The sequence below is a fragment of the Balaenoptera physalus genome (assembly GCF_965194825.1).
Source record: "Balaenoptera physalus genome assembly, chromosome: 2".
Classification (NCBI taxonomy): domain Eukaryota; kingdom Metazoa; phylum Chordata; class Mammalia; order Artiodactyla; family Balaenopteridae; genus Balaenoptera; species Balaenoptera physalus.
In genome coordinates this window covers 12,663,319-12,681,337 of record NC_138883.1, presented here as the reverse complement: position 1 = coordinate 12,681,337, position 18,019 = coordinate 12,663,319, and the positions used below count along the sequence as shown (strand labels likewise).

The following is an 18,019-nucleotide window of genomic DNA, read 5'->3' as shown; positions in this document are numbered from 1 at the left end:
TGAAAGCAAGTGTTTCTAAAGTTTTACAACACCCTTTTCTTGGAGTTATTAGCCAACAACTGGTGTACCAAAGGCAAAGGGAAAAAAATGTCTCAGGTAATACTAAATCACATGCATTTGATATCTAAAAAAATAAGCAGATGTTTATTCAGGTCTAACTGTGTGGAGTATTCTCCCAGGAATCAGCCATGAACCTTGCTCTCAAGACAGTCTGATAAATGTCTGGCATTCCTCTTTGCCCTACAGACAATTCTACATTTTGTGACCTGAGTTTCCTTTATTTTTCTACTGCAGAAAGAACATCTTTTAAGTAAAAAGATAATCCTTTTTTGGAGATGCACTCTTTTCACAAAGACAGAACATTTATAAAAACTGACCACATGCTGAGATACACAGAGCAAGTCTCAATAAATTTGAAAGGACCGAAATCAGAGTATGTTCCATACCCACAATGCAATAAAGTTAGAAATCAAATAACGAAAAGAAGAATAAAAAAGATTTATATGTAAACATAAAGAACAAAGAAACACCAAAAAATAATCTTTAAGAAGAAAAACAAGACTGAAAGATTTGCTCTACTCAGTATTAAGAATAGAATATTTGAACAATAATAAGATCAATGGAACAGAGTCGAAGGCTCAGAAAGAGAAACCCATTTTATGGACACTTGATTTATAATCAATGTGGCACTGCATAACAGTGGGAAAGAATGATCTTTTCATTAAAAGGTGATAAGAGTTCCCTGGTGGCCTAGTGGTTAGGATTCTGGGCTTTCACTGCCATGGCACGGGTTCAATCCCTGGTGGAGGAAGTTCCCACAAGCCACACAGTGCGGCCAAAAAAAAAAAAAATTAATAAAAGGTGATAAGACAATTGGATATTGATATAGAAAAAAAGAACCCTTCATCCCAACAAAACATATTCACAAAATATAAATTCCATGTGGATTGTAGATCTAAATTAAATGTTAAAGGCAAACCAATAAAACTTCTATATTTAATTAAATTTATAAGAAAGTTCTCATGGCCTTAGACCAGCGAAGCACTTCTTAAATGAAACATAGTATTAACCATAAAAACAATTTTAATAAGCCTAACTACATTACAATTGAAAATTCCCATTTGTCAAAAGACTATTTAAGAGACTGAAAAGGTAACCCACAGAGTGGGAAAAGTTATGTGCAACATATATAACTGACAAAGGGCTCATATCCATAATATATGAGGAACTCCCACAAACCAGTAAGAAAAAGACAGGCAAGCCCAAATATAAACTGGCTTAAGACTTAGCAGGTACCTCAGAAGAGAGGCTATCCAAATAGCCAATAAACATGACCTGGTGTTCAATCTCATAAGTCATGAGGGAAATGCAAGTTAAAACTCCAATGAGATACCACTCATTCATAATGTTGAATGAAAGAACTCATAACAAAAGAATATATACTGAACATGTAATTTCATTTATATAAAGAACCCATAACAAAAGAGTATATATTGTATATGTAATTTCATTTATATAAAAAACCCATAACAAAAGAATATATATTGAATATATAATTTCATTTATATAAAGGTCAGAAAACAGAAAAAAACTAAACCACAACATTTAGGGATATGTGCTTAGGTGGTAAAAAGTAAAAATAGCAAGAAAGTGATGATTATTACAACTGGGATTCTGATTACTCTAGAGTGACTGAAAAGGGGGAAGATGGAAGCTTTTGTTTTACTAGTAACACTCTCTTTATTTGAGTGGTGACCATACACGTATTTTGCTTGTAGTAAATCACTGGGCTGTAAATTTCTGTTTTGTTCCTTTTTTCTATGTGTATTATATCTCACAATTTTTAAAGGGTAAAACAATAGATCAAATTCCTTTCAAAGACTCACATTAGAAATAATAAATAGACAAAGTTTTTTAAATGTTTAAATCATCACCATCTTTTAATTCTTTTTATCCCATTTAAAATAGGAACCACAGTATAAACTAATATTTTCTGAAAAAGCTAAACAATAAAACAGGTGGCTTCACACTGAGTTCAGAAAACAAAACAAAAATATGTGGTTATGAAGTGAGATCTTATCCTCACACTCTGGTTCAAATAACTATGTGTACAATCCAAGCCCTGTACAAAGGCAGAGGGATGCCAAGAGGGAGGTATGATGCCAGAGAGCCTTATAAGGAGCCTGTACACCTTATAAGCTAACTCTTAAATCGTTCAGCACATAAACACTGCTACAAAAGTCTGTTTATGGTAATAAGAGTAGCACTGTCAAGAGCAGTAGCACCAAAGATGACTCTCTACCTTTCTAGTTTAGCCCTAAAAATGAATATTCTTATTCCATTTTTCCTTTATAAGTCAGTCAGTAAAGAATTCCAATTTTCCCCTTAAAAAGATATCATTTTTAAAGTTCAAGAGGCATTTCTCTCAATTTACAGAATCACAGTGCTATAAAACTAAACGTAAAGTAGCACAATTGCTTATACCTCTCAAAAGCCCAATTAAAAATTTCAATATCTATTCAAAATGCATTCTCTTAACGGATAGGTAGATAGATATGGGATGAAGCAAACAGTAAAATGTTAATAATACAATCTGTTATCAAAGCAGTAAGCTGCAGCTATAATCAGATCCATCAGCAAGTAAGCAATGCAACTTAACAAATTTAAAACATCTGAAACATAATTTTAGTCATTATTGATAGTGGTCTGCTCTACCTTCTCAAAATCTCCATATCAGCCCATCACTCACACATTCATGTAAACATACAAGATACACATGTTTGACTTCCATAATTAGGCACCAAGAATACTTTCCTGACTCTAATTAAATAAAATAATTTTCTCTCCAATATGCTAAAAATCAGATGGCTTTACCAGATCTTTATTGAGCCTATAATTTAAGTGTAAACCAATTTCTCACTCAAAAAGTAATCTGTTTTCTAGTGATACAATGAAAAAAAAAAAAAAAAAAAGACAAAAGAAAACTATAACATTTGCCAGGTAGGTATTTCTTACTTATCTTCTGATAATGAAAATAATACATAAAATACCCTGTATGTCTAAAAATAGAGAATTTATTAACTAAATTATGGTACATCCATATGATTTAGTACTATGGAGCCATTAAAAAGCTTCACAATATATGATATGAATAAAACAGATTACAAGACCATTTATATGGTTTAACCCCAATGTTGTTAACAAGTACGAGAGAAAGAGAAAGATCAATTGATCAGGGTATCCTGTGAGCCAGAACTTTTAAAAACTGTTTTGGAGAGACACTGCTGATGTGCAAAACAGGGTGGTAGGCCAGGCTCAGGGTTCATCTTTCCTTGCTTCTTAAAAAAAAATTATCACTCCTACCAGACCCAACTCTCCTGTAGATAACTACAATAAACTCTAAACCAAAACCAAACCAAAACCAACAAAATACCCTGAAGGTACCAGAGAGTGAACAAAAGTAGTGAGGATTCTGAACAGCACTTGACTCTGGGACAAAGGGGAATGGCCACCTGTTTTTAATGACTTTTAGCCTGTGGGCAGGCCAAAATTGGCACTGTGCAGGGTGGATAAAATTCCAGTAGAAAACCCACAGTCTTTCTGGCCTTAAGAACAGAGGGCAGAGTTCAGAGCAACCACAGCTGCTAGAAAGTAAGGTGGGAGGCCTGGAAAGGAGAAAACCTCAAATTCTATGACTAAAAGTCTGCTCAAATGTCTGGCTGATCCCTGAACCACACATGTGTGGGACAGACTCCAACTAAGGATAAAAAAACTAAGCTCAGATAGCAGCTGCCACCAAAGACACAGAATCTGCAGCACAGTACAACCAAGTTAATTGCCTGCTGAAGTTAGGGAAGGAGGGAGGAAGGGAGGGAAGGGAGGAGGGAGGGAGGAAAGGAAGGAGGGAGGTAGGGAAGGGAGGGAGGGAGAGAAGGAAGGAAAAAAAAAAACCCATCGGAGTAATGTAACAGGTTCCAGAGTCTCCACAACATAACATCCAACATCCAGAACACAATCCAAAATTACTCCACACAAAGAAACAGGAAAATGTGACTCATTCTCAAAAAAAGACAATCCAGAGAATCCAAACTTAGATGACCCAGATATTAGAATAGTAGACAAAGATGTTAAAGACATAAAAGAAAATAGGTTCACAATAATGGGGGGGGGAGAAATCACAGAAAAGAAATAGAAACTATAAACAAAGAACCAAATGTAAATATTACAACTGAAAATACATCTAAAATTAAAAACTCACTGGACGGACTTAACAGCTGAATGGAAATAATGGAGGAAAGAGACAGTGAACTTGAAATTAGGTCATTATTATCCAGCCTTAAAAACAGAAAGGAGAGGCATGCAGATGGCGTCACCTGGAACTTGAGCAGCTGCACGAGGGTATCAGAGACAATGGCCAAGAACAAACTAAGAGGGCAGAAGTCCAGGAATGTATTCCACATAGCCAGCCAAAAAAGCTTAAAAGGTTGAAACTAAAGCAAAACCAGTTACCACTAATCTTAAGAAGATAAACATTATGAGTGATGAAAAAGTTAACAGGACTTCCCTGGTGGCGCCGTGGTTAAGAATCCGCCTCCCAATGCAGGGGACATGGGTTCGAGCCCTGGTCTGGGAAGATCCCACATGCCGCGAAACAACTAAGCCTGTGCGCCACAACTACTGAGCCTGTGCTCTAGAGCCCGCAAGCCACAACTACTGAGCCCACATGCCACAAGTACTGAAGCCCGTGAGCCTAGAGCTCACGCTCCGCAACAAGAGAAGCCACCACAGTGAGAGGCCCGTGCACCACAGTGAAGAGTAGCCCCCACTCGCCACAACTAGAGAAAGCCCACGCACGGCAATGAAGACCCAATGCAGCAAAAATTAAAAAATATAAAATGAATAAATAAATAAATCTTTAAAAAAAAAAAGAATATGTTAAGAGTGAATAAAGCTTCTGTAGATATACAAAAGAACTTGCAGCTTCTCAAAAGGCCTTTCCCTTGAACCTCTGCAGAAAACAGCTGACTCCTCAGCAGTATCATGAAAATGAACCAGTTAATGTTGATGAAGCTACAAGATTAATGGCTCAGTTATAATACACTGGTGATGCATCAAATTCCCCAAAAAGACCAATAAATTAAATGTCTTATACAAAAAAATAAAAATAAAAAGAATAGAAAGGAGAAAAAGAGGTGGAAAAAAAAGAAGCCTCACAGACACATAAGACAATATCAAAAGGTCCAACATATGTGTAATTGGTATCCCAGAAGGAGAAGAGAGAAAGGATGGGGCAGGAAAAATATTTAGAGAAATACTGTAGATCTTGATAGGAGTTTGGATTACATTGGTATATCCATTTGTCAAAGCTCAACAAATACACGCTTAAAATTTGGGCAGTTCATTGTGTTTAAAGTTTATGTCAAAAGAAGAAAACTGTAAACAACTGAACTTTAGTAAATGATATATATGCTTAAGTATTTAGAGGGAAGTGTACTGATGTCTGCAGTTTACTGTGAAATGCATTCTCCCCTTACCCTCAAAAGGATTAATAATGGTTAGAAAAATGGATAGATAGTTATGTGATAAAGTATAATAGTAAAATGTCAATGATAGAATCTATATGGTGGATATGCAGGCATTCACCATTAAGTTCTTTCAACTATTCTGTATGTTTGAAATTTTTCATTATAAAATTTTGAGGGGGGGGGCTTCCCCGGTGGCGCAGTGGTTGAGAATCTGCCTGCCAATGCAGGGAGACACAGGTTCGAGCCCTGGTCTGGGAAGATCCCACATGCCGCGGAGCAACTGGGCCCGTGAGCCACAATTGCTGAGCCTGTGCGTCTGGAGCCTGTGCTCCACAGGCCGCGATAGTGAGAGGCCCGCGCACCGCGATGAAGAGTGGCCCCCACTTGCCGCAACTGGAGAAAGCCCTCGCACAGAAACGAAGACCCAACACAGCCATAAATAAATAATTAAATAATTAAAATAAAAAAAAATTTTGAGGGGAATAAACCATTGTGAATGACAGTGTTTCAGTGATCTAAAATGAACTATTTCTAAAATACAAGAGTTACATGTTGTTCCCTTTTATCTTCCTTAGTCCATTGGCCTCTACAACATCAGCCAAAATTCAGCCAATGAATCTACCTCATTCAAGTGGCTGTTTAGGCTGGGAAGTGTATTTAGACTGAGAAGTATAATAATAAAGAAAGAAGGGAAGGAAGAAAGAATACTTCATTGCTTCCTTATTTCTCTTTACACTAAACTTTAGAAAATAATAAGACTACTTCCTGTATTTACTGATCTAAAACAGAATAATTCCTCTATTTTTTTTCTTTCTAGATGTGTGAAGAATAACTGACATATTACAATTATGTTATTCCTTTAAAAAGGCCAAATCTACACACAAATGTGTTGATTGTGATCAGATTTCATAATGGACTTCAAAAACACTGTACAGTAAGTTCCTCTACAGAAACAGCAGAACATATAAAAAATGAAATGTAAAATTTGTACATAAAAGATATTTTATATCTTTACATATGTAAAAGAGCAAAATAACAGCAGTAACAGCATTTAAATGCTGCATGTTGATTTTTAAATCCTGCCATTTTACTGTTTACCTTCAAGTTCTTCCAAATGTGATGGTGTTCCTTGCATCCTGGGCTGAATATAAGATAACTTAAACCTGGGCACCACAAATGGTACTTCTTTGCCATCAGATGGTAATTTGGAAAGTAAATAATCCTCAGTACAGCCAACCTGAGGCTTTACAGAAACGGAAGTCAATGGAGGTTTACAGATAGCAGTATTTTGACTATTTGATACTGCTGCTTTAAAGTCTCTTTCCACAGACACTGCGTAGAAAAGAAGAGAAAAGAGAAAAAAAATCACAAATATGTATGTAGATTTATATATAATAATCTAAACCTAACATGCTTTGGTACTTATTTAATCATTTTAAAAGAAACTGCTGATACAGAAACTACTCTTAGGTCCTATCAAGCACTCTGGAATCTACATTAATTTTGTCTAGCCAATATTTGAGAAGTTAATATACTACTGCCAAAGTATATTAACTTATCATAATGGTAAAAGCAGTTTTTAAAGAGTCTCATTTCCACAAAAGAGCCCATAGATGGAAAACAAGTTTATATTGTAGTTAATTCCACAATGCTTTCAAATAAGTAATAATCTAGTCATTTAAATAAAAATATTGTCAACAAAACAATTCTTGTTGTCAATACTAATGGTTAATTTCAGTCTTAAATACCAAAAGTTACTTTGAAAAGAAGCTAAAGGTCTCGAAGTCTACAGAAATCTTTACCAAACCACAATATAAAATGTACTTTGACCCTAGAATAATATCGACTCTCCCTGTACTAGCTTCTATGACCTATTTTGTCCATTATTTTGAAAGATACGCGATTCCTAAGCTGTGTGACTTAGGATGGGGAGGTAAGGGACACCTAGAGCTAATCTTCATGTACAGTTAGTACCGTCTATAGACTGAATGGAAGTACAACTACTATTGTGTTGGAATTTATGAAATGTTTTATTGCAAAAAAGAAGCCTTCATACTCAAAAACATACTAAGAAGCTATGCTTTAGACAAAGAAATATAAGAAAGAGCCAGAGAAAAATAAAGTTCCAGTCATAACCTTGAAGAGCTGAGGAACCCATGCAATAGAAAGCGAAATCTCCCAGAGTCCTTGATAAATGTGGGTCTTGATAAAGTTACAGGTCTCTTCTCTATTGGTCATTCATTCATTCATGAAAGGCACTTTTTAATGCATTGTTCGTAAATTGGAAATTCTCTGTATTTAAATTAAAACATTTGCCAGAGTATGTTATCCCCCAAATACTTCTCTCCCTACTTTTGCCCATACTATTTCATCCACCTGTAATACTCATGTCTAATCCTCACCTTCTCTTACTCCCTTCTTCCCACTCAGCTTGCTAAAATCCTCTTCAGACTTCCATACCACAGATCATCTTCTTTGTGGTGATGTCCTAGAGTGTCTCCTGAGTTGAATTCATCTCTCTCTCCCCTATGCTCCAAGGTACTTTCATACTGAGCTAGTGTGCCTTATATTTATGTTTCTGCCTCCCCCGTGAAGTTAGGAAACATGTCTCATTTACATTTATATCACAAAATGTCACAAATAAAGAAGACATTAAATAAATGTTGAAATCAAAACAAAGCAAAACTCACAGTCGTGCTTTTCTGTTCCACCATAGAAACATCCTCTGCAGCAACTCTTTATAAATTCTGTTGCCATTACATTCAATCTCCAATATCCAGCAAAAGATACAAATTTCCAATTTTAATATTAATCTGTTGGTAGAATAGGAAACAAGTTAACATGATCATGCTTAATGTCATTAAATATCATTAAATAAATCACATTATCTGTCTTTCTAAGACACAATGAGGGCTCCAAAGCAAAAATGTTTAGAGCAAAATAGATTTTTGTTCCTTTATGCAATTTTATATAACCTAGGCTCCTTATAAGCTATTAAAATGACATGCTTAAAAATTACTAAATGAACAACCTTAATGTTAAATCTGAAAAAAATTCCACCCTCAATTTTCTCTTTTGACTGATATATCTAAATCAACATCCAAATAAAATTTGCAAGAAAATATGACACTCATAGAAAGTGTGAGAAAATGTTCACTTCCTCCAAATCGATTCTTTCGGTAATCCAAAGGCCCTATAATGAGGGCCAATAAACAAACAACTTCATATTTTATGAGTTAGTTTAATACTGAGAATTACACTAACAGAAAAATCTATCTTAAACTCTCTTTCTCTGTCTCTGTCTCTGTCTCTGTCTCTAAACTCTGTCTCTCTCTCTCTCTCTCTCACACACACACACACACACACACACACACACACACACACACACACACACACACACACACATACCAGTTAACTAAACCACAAATAAGATATAGTGGAAATAAAGAGAGTCTGTTTTAAATTTACCAGGAACATAAAATTGTTTAAGAAGCCAATTGCCCACCTTGGCTTCAATGACTTTGTTCCAAATGCACTCTTCATTTATGCCTACTACCTGTACATTTTTCATGGGAAATTTCAAATGCATACAAAAGAAGATAGAATAGTATAACAAAACACCTACCACCTAAACAATGATCAACTCAAGGCAAATCTTAATTCATCTTTATCTCTCTACTAACCCTGTCCTTCAGATTATCTTGAAAAATATTCCAATCATATAATCTCACTCATAAATATTTAAGTAATTATCTCTAAAAGATGTGGCTGAAGGACTCAAGAGTTAAATCCAAGGGGTTCTACTGGCTAAACATGGATCAATTTGAGCATCAAAATAAACAGTAACTGTAATGGGTTGTAAATGTCAAGTATTTCTAAAAGGTACTTTCTTTTAACATAACCGTAATAACATCATCACATCTAAAAAGTTTAAGATAATCAACTACCCAATGTTCAAATTTCCCCTACGGTGAAATATTTTTTTATAGTTGTTTTCTTCAAATCAAGATCAAAATTTGGATTGTTTCCAGTCTTTTACTGTTAGAAATAGTGACACAGTAACTTTGTACACACATATTTTCAGATATTTCCCAGTATATATCTGTAAGACAGATTCTTCGAGATAGGACTACTGGGTCAAAAGGTAAATATATGTGTAATTTTGTTTAATATTGCTAAATTTCTCTCTAAAGTTGTACCATTCTGCATTCCCAGTAGCAATGTATGAGAGTACCTGTATCTATCACCAAGAGAATATTTGTCAAAGTGCTGGACTTTTGCCAATATGATAGGAAAGGAATTATATCTTGTGCTGTTTTAATTTGCACCTCTTATTTTAAATCAGGTTGGGCACCTTTTCATATAAAGGCTAATATGTATTTGTCTCTATGAACTCACTGTTCATTATCTCTTGCCCATCTTTCTATTAAGTTATTGGTCCTTTTCTTCCTCAGTTTTAGAGGATTTTTATATATTTGAGAGATTAATACAATGTCCATAATGGAAGCGGCAAACATTATTCCAGTTTGTCATCCTCTTTTCACTTTACTAGTGAAATTGATTTACTTTGATGATGGTGCTTTCTGTTATGCAAAAAAGGAGGGGGAGTGTGTATTATATATACAAATATGCATATATACACATATACATACATATATGTGTGTGAATACTGTACATCCTGGTATAGTATGAGAAGTGAATCCAATCCTAGCTTTTCTCAATTGACTATCCCAGTATCACAAACACCACTTATTAAAAATTCCTATTTTCTTCACTGATTTTAGGATGCTGCTTTTATTATAGACTAAATTTCTACATGCCATTGGGTTTTTGCTTCTGGTTTTTAATAAATTAATTCATTTATTTTATTTTTGGCTGTGTTGGGTCTTCGTTGCTGTGCTCGGGCTTTCTCTAGTTGCGGCGATCGGGGACTACTCTTCGTTGTGGTGTGCATACTTCTCATTGCAGTGGCTTCTCTTGTTGTGGGGCACGGGCTCTAGGTGCGTGGGCTGCAGTAGTTGTGGTGCATGGGCTCAGTAGTTGTGGCACATGGGCTCGGTAGTTGTGGCGCACAGGCTTAGCTGCTCCACGGCATGTGGGATCTTCTGGGACCAGGGATCGAACCCCTGTACCCTGCATTGGCAGACGGATTCTTAATCAGAAGTCCCACCATTGGGTTTTGGTTTTACATCTTCTATTCAGTTGATCTGTATTCCTGAACTAATACCACATTTTAAAAATTATTATGGCTTATAATATGTTTCATTATCTAGCAGGGCTAGCCTCCCATCCTTACTGTTCTTCAATTTCCAAGTTCTACTAGCTATGCTTGCTTATCTGTTCTTACAAATAAACTTTATAATCTGTCCAGACCTAGGAGGAAAAAAATCTGATGATATTTTTATTGGGATCATGTTACATTTAGAAATTATTTTAGAAAAACCTGACATCTTTAGGATGTTGAGTCTTCCTATTCAGAATTTGTTCAAGTCAAGTTTATGTTTGTATCTTTGGGAGTTTTTTTTACAATTTCCCTCATAAATTTTGAACTTTTCTTGTTTAGTGTATGCCTATGAAATGTTTGGCTAAATGGCACCTTTTCTTCCATTATACCTTGTAACTGATTTCTGGGGTTTTTAAAATTTATACATTTTTCAAAGGCCCTTTTCAGTCTCAGTTTAGAGGATGCATTCCCTGACCACACAGATCATACTAATTTCTCTCATCTTTAAACATCTAGTGAATTAAAAAAAAAAAAGTTTTACATTTTTCATGACATTTCATGACACCTGTTATATCTCCCCTACTAGAATAAAAACTTTTCAGAAACAATGTTGTACTCACTTTCTACTTAAAACTCAGAACCTTGTATGATGCTGGGAATTTAGCAGGAACTCAGCAAATATGTAGTTGATAGATAAGGAAACAAAGTATAATAACTAGCTTATATAAAAACTCCTAACATACTCATCAAACAACATTTCTGACCTCAGTAAGCTTGCAAATACTTAACATTAATCATGAGGGGAATGTGAGAGGACTGGTTAAAAATGATTACTACTTCTGGGGGTAAAGTTTTCAAAGCTGAACGGCCTTGAGTCATCCAAAATGAATTGAAGATGGGAGAGGGATGCATAAAAGGAAACAAGTTTATATAAATAAGAATAAGGGAGCTAGAGTTTGCACGGATTACTGGAGAGTAGAGATGTGTACACAGAGAGAAGCATAGACATCAGTAGAGGGTCCCACTTAAGTATTCAGCAGAGTGTTGATCAGAAAATGCATGCAAGAAAACTACACAAGACTGGGGGAAGACCACCAGAAAAGGTTAAAAGGCCATAACAACACTCACCAAGGTCAGTAATAATGCCTGTCCCCACCAACAAAACTGGAAAAACCTCACACAGGATATTGAGTAGAGGACTCAGAGAGTCTTGCCTCAGTGGTGGGGAATAAATAGCCCTAAACTAAAGACTAGTCTGACCTAATAAATCTTAAAATCAAGACTCAAAAGGATCAAACTATTTCTAAGAAACTTAACTATGCCCAAAATAAAAAATAATTACAGAAATCTAAAAATATACAGCATGCAAGGTAAAATTTACATTGTCTGGTAGCAGCCAATAAAAAATTACCAGACATTCAAAGAAGGGGAAAAAAATTATGAGGAGAAAAATCAATCTATTGAAACCAACACAGCAATGAAATGAACAGTTAAGGACATCAAAATAGTTATAAGTGATTCTATATGTTCAAAAAGTTAAATAGAAACTTGGAAGATACAAAAAAAGACGCAAATCCAACTTCTAAAGATGAAAACTATAATGTCTGAGATGGAACATACACTGGATGGGATTAATAGCAGATTAGCTATTGCAAAAGAAACAATAAAGTACAGTAATAAGAGACCCAAAATGAAATACAGAGAGAAAAAGAATAAAAACAAAATGAAAAGAGCATCTGTGACCCATGGGACAATTTCAAGCAGCCTAATATACATGTAATTGAAATTCATGAAGATGGGGGGAGGCAGGAAAAATATTTGAAGAAATAATACTAAAATTTTCCAAATATGATACCTACAAAGCTCAGGTCTAAGAAACTCAACAAACACTAAGCTCAGGAAGTATGAAGAAAACTATGCCAAGGCACATCATATTAACATGGCTCAAAACCGGTGATGAAGAGGAAATCTTAAAAGCAGTTGGAAAAAAAAGACATGTTATATACATAGGAACAGTGATAATACCAGCATAGTTATCATTGGGAACAATACAAGTAAGGAAACAGTGGAGCAAAAATCTTTAAAGTATTGAAAGGAAAAAAAAAAAATTGTCAACATCTAATTTGATACCTGAAGAAAATCTTTCAAAAAAGGAAGCGACAAGAAGAGTTTTTTGGACATAAAAAATTGAATGAATGCACCACCAGCAGATCCATACTACAAGAAGTGTTCAAGGACATCCTTCAGGTAGAAGAATAATACCAGATGAAATATAAACCCACACACAAAGAATTGAGAGTACCACAGATAAATATGTAAGATTTATTATAAAAGATTATTGATGCCTAGACAAAAATAATAACATGGTGATGTGGGGTTTATAGCATATGTAAAAGTAAAATGCATAACACCAATAGCACAAAGGCCAGCAGGGAAGAATAGAGTATTCTATTGCAAGGTCCTTGTAGAAGATGTGATGCGGTATATGTAACACCATTTGAAGGTAGACTGTGGGAAGTTAAAAATATGTACTATAAACTCTATAGTAACCACCAAAGTAAGAAAACAGAGGTGCAATTAATAAGCCAACAAAGGAGATCAAATGGAATCATACCTTTGAAATACTCAATTGATATAAAAGCATAAAAAGAAGAAAGGGTAAACAAAGAACAGATGGGATGAACAGAAAAAAAGCAAGATGATTGATTTAAACCTAACCATATCAATAACCACACTAAGTGTGAATGCTCTACGTATGCCAATTAAAAGTTAGAGATTGGGGCTTCCCTGGTGGCACAGTGGTTGAGAATCTGCCTGCCAATGCAGGGAACACGGGTTCGAGCCCTGGTCTGGGAAGATCCCACATGTCGCGGAGCAACTAGGCCTGTGAGCCACAACTACTGAGCCTGCGCGTCTGGAGCCTGTGCTCCGCAACAAGAGAGGCCACGATAGTGAGAGGCCCGCGCACCGCGATGAAGAGTGGCCCCCGCTTGCCACAACTAGAGAAAGCCCTCGCATAGAAACGAAGACCCAACACAGCCAAAAATAAATAAATTAATTAATTAAAAAAAAAAAGAGATTGTTAGATTGGATAAAAAAAAGCATGGCCCAAGTATATGCTACTTAAACATACTTTAAATATAAAGACACAAATAAGTTAAAAGTAAAAGGATGAATACTCTTCATGAATATAGACACAAAAATCCTCAACAAAATACTAGCAAACTGAATCCAGAAAATTATAAAAAGAATTATATATCATAAACAAGTGAGATCTATCCCAGGATTGCAACATTGGTTTAACATCTGAAAATCAATTCACATAATACATTATATTGTAGAATAAGGGGCAAAAACTATATGATCATCTCAATAGATACCAAAAAAAAGATTTGAAAATCCAACACTCATTCATGATTTTAAAAAGCTGAGCAAACGAGGAATAGAAGAGAATCTTCTCAACATAATAAAGAGCATCTATGAAAAATCTACTGCTAACATCATAGTAATTGCTAAAAGACTGAATGCTTTCCCTCTCAACCCAGGCAAAAGATAAGGATCCACTCTCACCACTTCTGTTCAACACGTAATAGATATTCTAGCCAGGGCAACTAGACTAGAAAGATATAAAAGGCATCCATATTGGAAATGAAGGTGTAAAACTCTATTTACAGACCAACATGGTCTTGTAAATAAAAAGAGTCAAAGGAATACACTAAAAACCTACTAGAAGTAATACACAAGTTGAGTACAGTAGCAGGATATAAGATCAATACACAAAATCAGTTATGTTTCTATACTAACAATGAACAGCCTAAAAATGAAATTAAGAAATCCATTCCATTCATAATAACAGGCAAAAACATAACAAAACAAAACAAAAAACACCCCTAACATACCTCGGAATACTTTAACAAAGAAATGCAAGACTTGTACACTGAAAACTACAAAACATTACTAAAAGATATTAAAGAAGACATCAATAGGGACTTCCCCAGTGGTCCAGTGGTAAAGAATCCACCTTCCAATGCTGGGGATGCAGGTTCGATACCTGGTCAAATGCAGGGGATGTGGGTTCGATCCCACATGCCACAGGGCAACTAAGCCCACACACCACAACTACTGAACTCACACACCTCAACTAGAGAGCCCGCGTGCTGCAAACTACAGAGCCCACGCACTCTGGAACCGACGCGCCACAACTACAGAGCCCACGTGCCCTGGAGCCCATACACCACAACTAGAGAGAGAAAACTCACACACAACAACTAGAGAGAAGCCCGCGCACTGCAACAAGGAGCCCACGCACTGCAACGAAAAAGATCCCGCATGCCTCAATGAAGATCCCGCGTGCTGCAACTAAGATCCAACACAGCCAAAAAAATAAAGAAAATTTAAAAAAATAAAATAAAATAAAGTCTTCAAAAAAAAAAAAAAAAAGGAGACATCAATAAATGAAAAGATGCTCCATGGTCATGGATTGTAAGACATAATATTGTTAAGATTTCAATACTCCCCAAACTGGTCTACAGATTCAACACAATCCATATATAAATCCCTTCCAGCTCCTTTACAGAAACTGATAAGGTAATCCTAAAACTCATGGAAATGTAAAAGACACAGAATAGCCAAAACAATCTTGAAAAAGAAGAACAAAGTTGCAAGTCATACTTCCTGACCTGAAAATTTACTGCAAAGCTACAGTAATCAAGACTGGTATCAGTATAAGGACAGACATATAGGTCAATGCAATAAAATTGAGAACCCAGAAATAAATCCTTACATGTATGGTCAGTTGATTTTTACAAAGGTGCCAAAAAACTCTAAAGGGAAACGAACAGTCTTTTCAAACAAGGGATGCTGGGACAACTGATATCCACACGCAAAAAAAAAAAAAAAAAAAAGGATTTGGACAACTATCTCACACTGTACACAAAAACTAAGTAAAAATTGATCCAAATCTATATGTAAGAGCTAAAACTACAAAATTGCTAGAAGAAAACACAGGGGTAATTCTTCTTGAACTTGGCAATGATTTCTTAGATAAGGCACCAAAAGCACAAGCAATGAAAGAAAAATTTGAGGGCTTCCCTGGTGGTGCAGTGACTGAGAATCCTCCTGCCAATGCAGGGGGCACAGGTTTGAGCCCTGGTCCGGGAAGATCCCACATGCTGTGGAGCAACTAAGCCCACGAGCCACAACTACTGAGCCCGCATGCTGCAACTACTGAAGCCCCTGTGCCTAGAGCCCATGCTCCGCAACAAGAGAAGCCACCGCAAGGAGAAGCCCGCGCACCACAACGAAGAGGAGCCTCTGCTCGTTACAACTAGAGAAAGCCCGTGCACGGCAATTAAGACCCAACACAGCCAAAAATAAATAAATAAAATAAATTTATTAAAAAGAAAGAAAAATTTGATATATTAGACTTAATCAAAAGTAAAAATGTTGTGCTTCAAAAGACACCATCGGGCTTCCCTGGTAGCACAGTGGTTAAGAATCCGCCTGCCAATGCAAGGGTGAGCCCTGGTCTGGGAAGATCCCACATGCCGCGGAGTAACTAAGCCCGCGCACCGCAATGAACAGTAGGCCCCGCTTGCCGAAACTAGAGAAAGCCCACGTGCAGCAACCAAGACCCAACGCAGCCAAAAAATAAATTTAAAAAAATTTTTTTAATTTAAAAAAAAAAAAGGGAAAAGACAACTTAGAGTATGGGAGAAAATATGTGCAAATCATACATCCAATAAGGGGCTTATATCCAGAATATAAAAAAACTATTATAACTCAATAATAAAAAGAAAAATAACACAATTTAAAAAGGATTTGAACAGACACTTCTCCAAGTGGCAAAAAAGTACATAAAAAGTACATAAAAACATATTCAAAACCATTATTCATTAAGGAAATGCAAATTTAAACTACAATGAGATAATACTACACACTTATTAGAAATGATGAAATTGCAAAGACTGACCATTCCAAGTGTTTACAAGCATGTAGAACAAGTAGAACTCTCATATTCAACTGGTGGGAATATAAAATAGTTTGGCAGTTTAAGTTAAACATACACCTACCCTATGATCCAGACATTTCATTCCTAGGTATTTACCCAAGAAAAAAGAAATCTTATGTCCATACAAAGACTGGTGCATTAGTGTTCACAGCAACTCTATTTGCAAAAGCCAAAAGCCAGAAACTATCAAATGTCCATCAACAGGTGAATAAACAAATTGTGGTATACCTGAATAACCAATCTGTGATTAGTGTCTTTCCACCTGTACAGGTAGATTTTCCAGTACTAAAAAATTCTCATTCATTATCTCTTTAAATATTGCTTTTGCCCATTCTCTATCTCTTTTCTTTCAGGAACTCCACTTACTAGACTTTCTCACTATAACTTCTCATTCTGATCATTCTAATTTTCATGTATCTTCATTTCTTTTATATTTTCCATTTCTGTATCTTTGAGCTGTGTTCTGAATGATTTATTCTGATCTATATTCCAGTTAATTCATTCTCCCTTGGGGTTTGCCTAATTGCCTTATCTGTGGTTAAACTTAACAAATGAGTTTTGAGTTTTTATTACTGCATTTTTCATTAATAGAAATTACATTCAGTTCCTCTTTTCAACCAGCTTTGTACCTCTGTCACTTTTCAGACTCCTGCTCCCTGCATATATTTTCAAACGTGCCTTTTACTTACTTAAATAGAGCCCATCATGGTTATTTTAATAATAACTAGTAATTACAATATATAAGCCTTTGCAAGTTTTCTTCTAAATGTCTATTGTTTCTGCTGATTCTTGTTCAGGTTGTCTTATTTCCTTGTGCACTTGGTTATCTTTGACAAATTATCCATTGACCTCAAAACTTTACTGGTAGGACTTTTTTTAAGCCAAAGATAAAAGTATACTCCTACAGAGAATATTTGCCTTTGTTTACTATATCATTTTAAATTCATTCCTTGATATATAACCCAATTTAAAAATGAGCAAAGGATGCAAACAGACATTTCCCCTCCCCCCCCCAAAAAAATTGACAATTGGCCAATAAAGACACGAAAAGGCACCCAACAGCATCAGTTATTAGGGAAATACAAATCAAAACCTCAATGAGATACCACTCCACCCACAGTAGCATAGCTATAATCAAAAAGACAGACAAAAATAAATGTTGATGAGGATGGAGAAACTAGAACCCTCATACATTGCTGGTAGGAATGAAAACTGGTGTAGCTGCTTTGGAAAACAGTTTGGCAGTTCCTCAAAACAAAC

At 35.6% G+C, this 18,019-nt stretch overlaps 1 protein-coding gene and 1 pseudogene across 4 annotated transcripts in view; one reads left to right on the top strand and one right to left on the bottom strand.

The window, feature by feature from the left end:
- Window positions 1-18,019, bottom strand: part of TC2N (tandem C2 domains, nuclear) — a 46,169-nt gene that overhangs the window by 21,669 nt on the left and 6,481 nt on the right. For all 3 annotated transcript variants that reach the window (XM_082451365.1, XM_082451367.1, XM_082451366.1), the window contains exons 2-3: window positions 8,216-8,338; window positions 6,624-6,857 (exon numbers count right to left, since the gene is read on the bottom strand). In XM_082451365.1, the coding sequence (XP_082307491.1) occupies window positions 6,624-6,857; window positions 8,216-8,282 (301 nt within the window). In that variant the 5' untranslated portion in view covers window positions 8,283-8,338. The remainder of the gene's footprint in view (window positions 1-6,623; window positions 6,858-8,215; window positions 8,339-18,019) is intronic.
- Window positions 8-5,703, top strand: LOC309655780 (ribosomal biogenesis factor-like; annotated as a pseudogene). Its single transcript has 2 exons — window positions 8-4,575; window positions 4,941-5,703. The product of its transcript is annotated as a ribosomal biogenesis factor-like (transcript).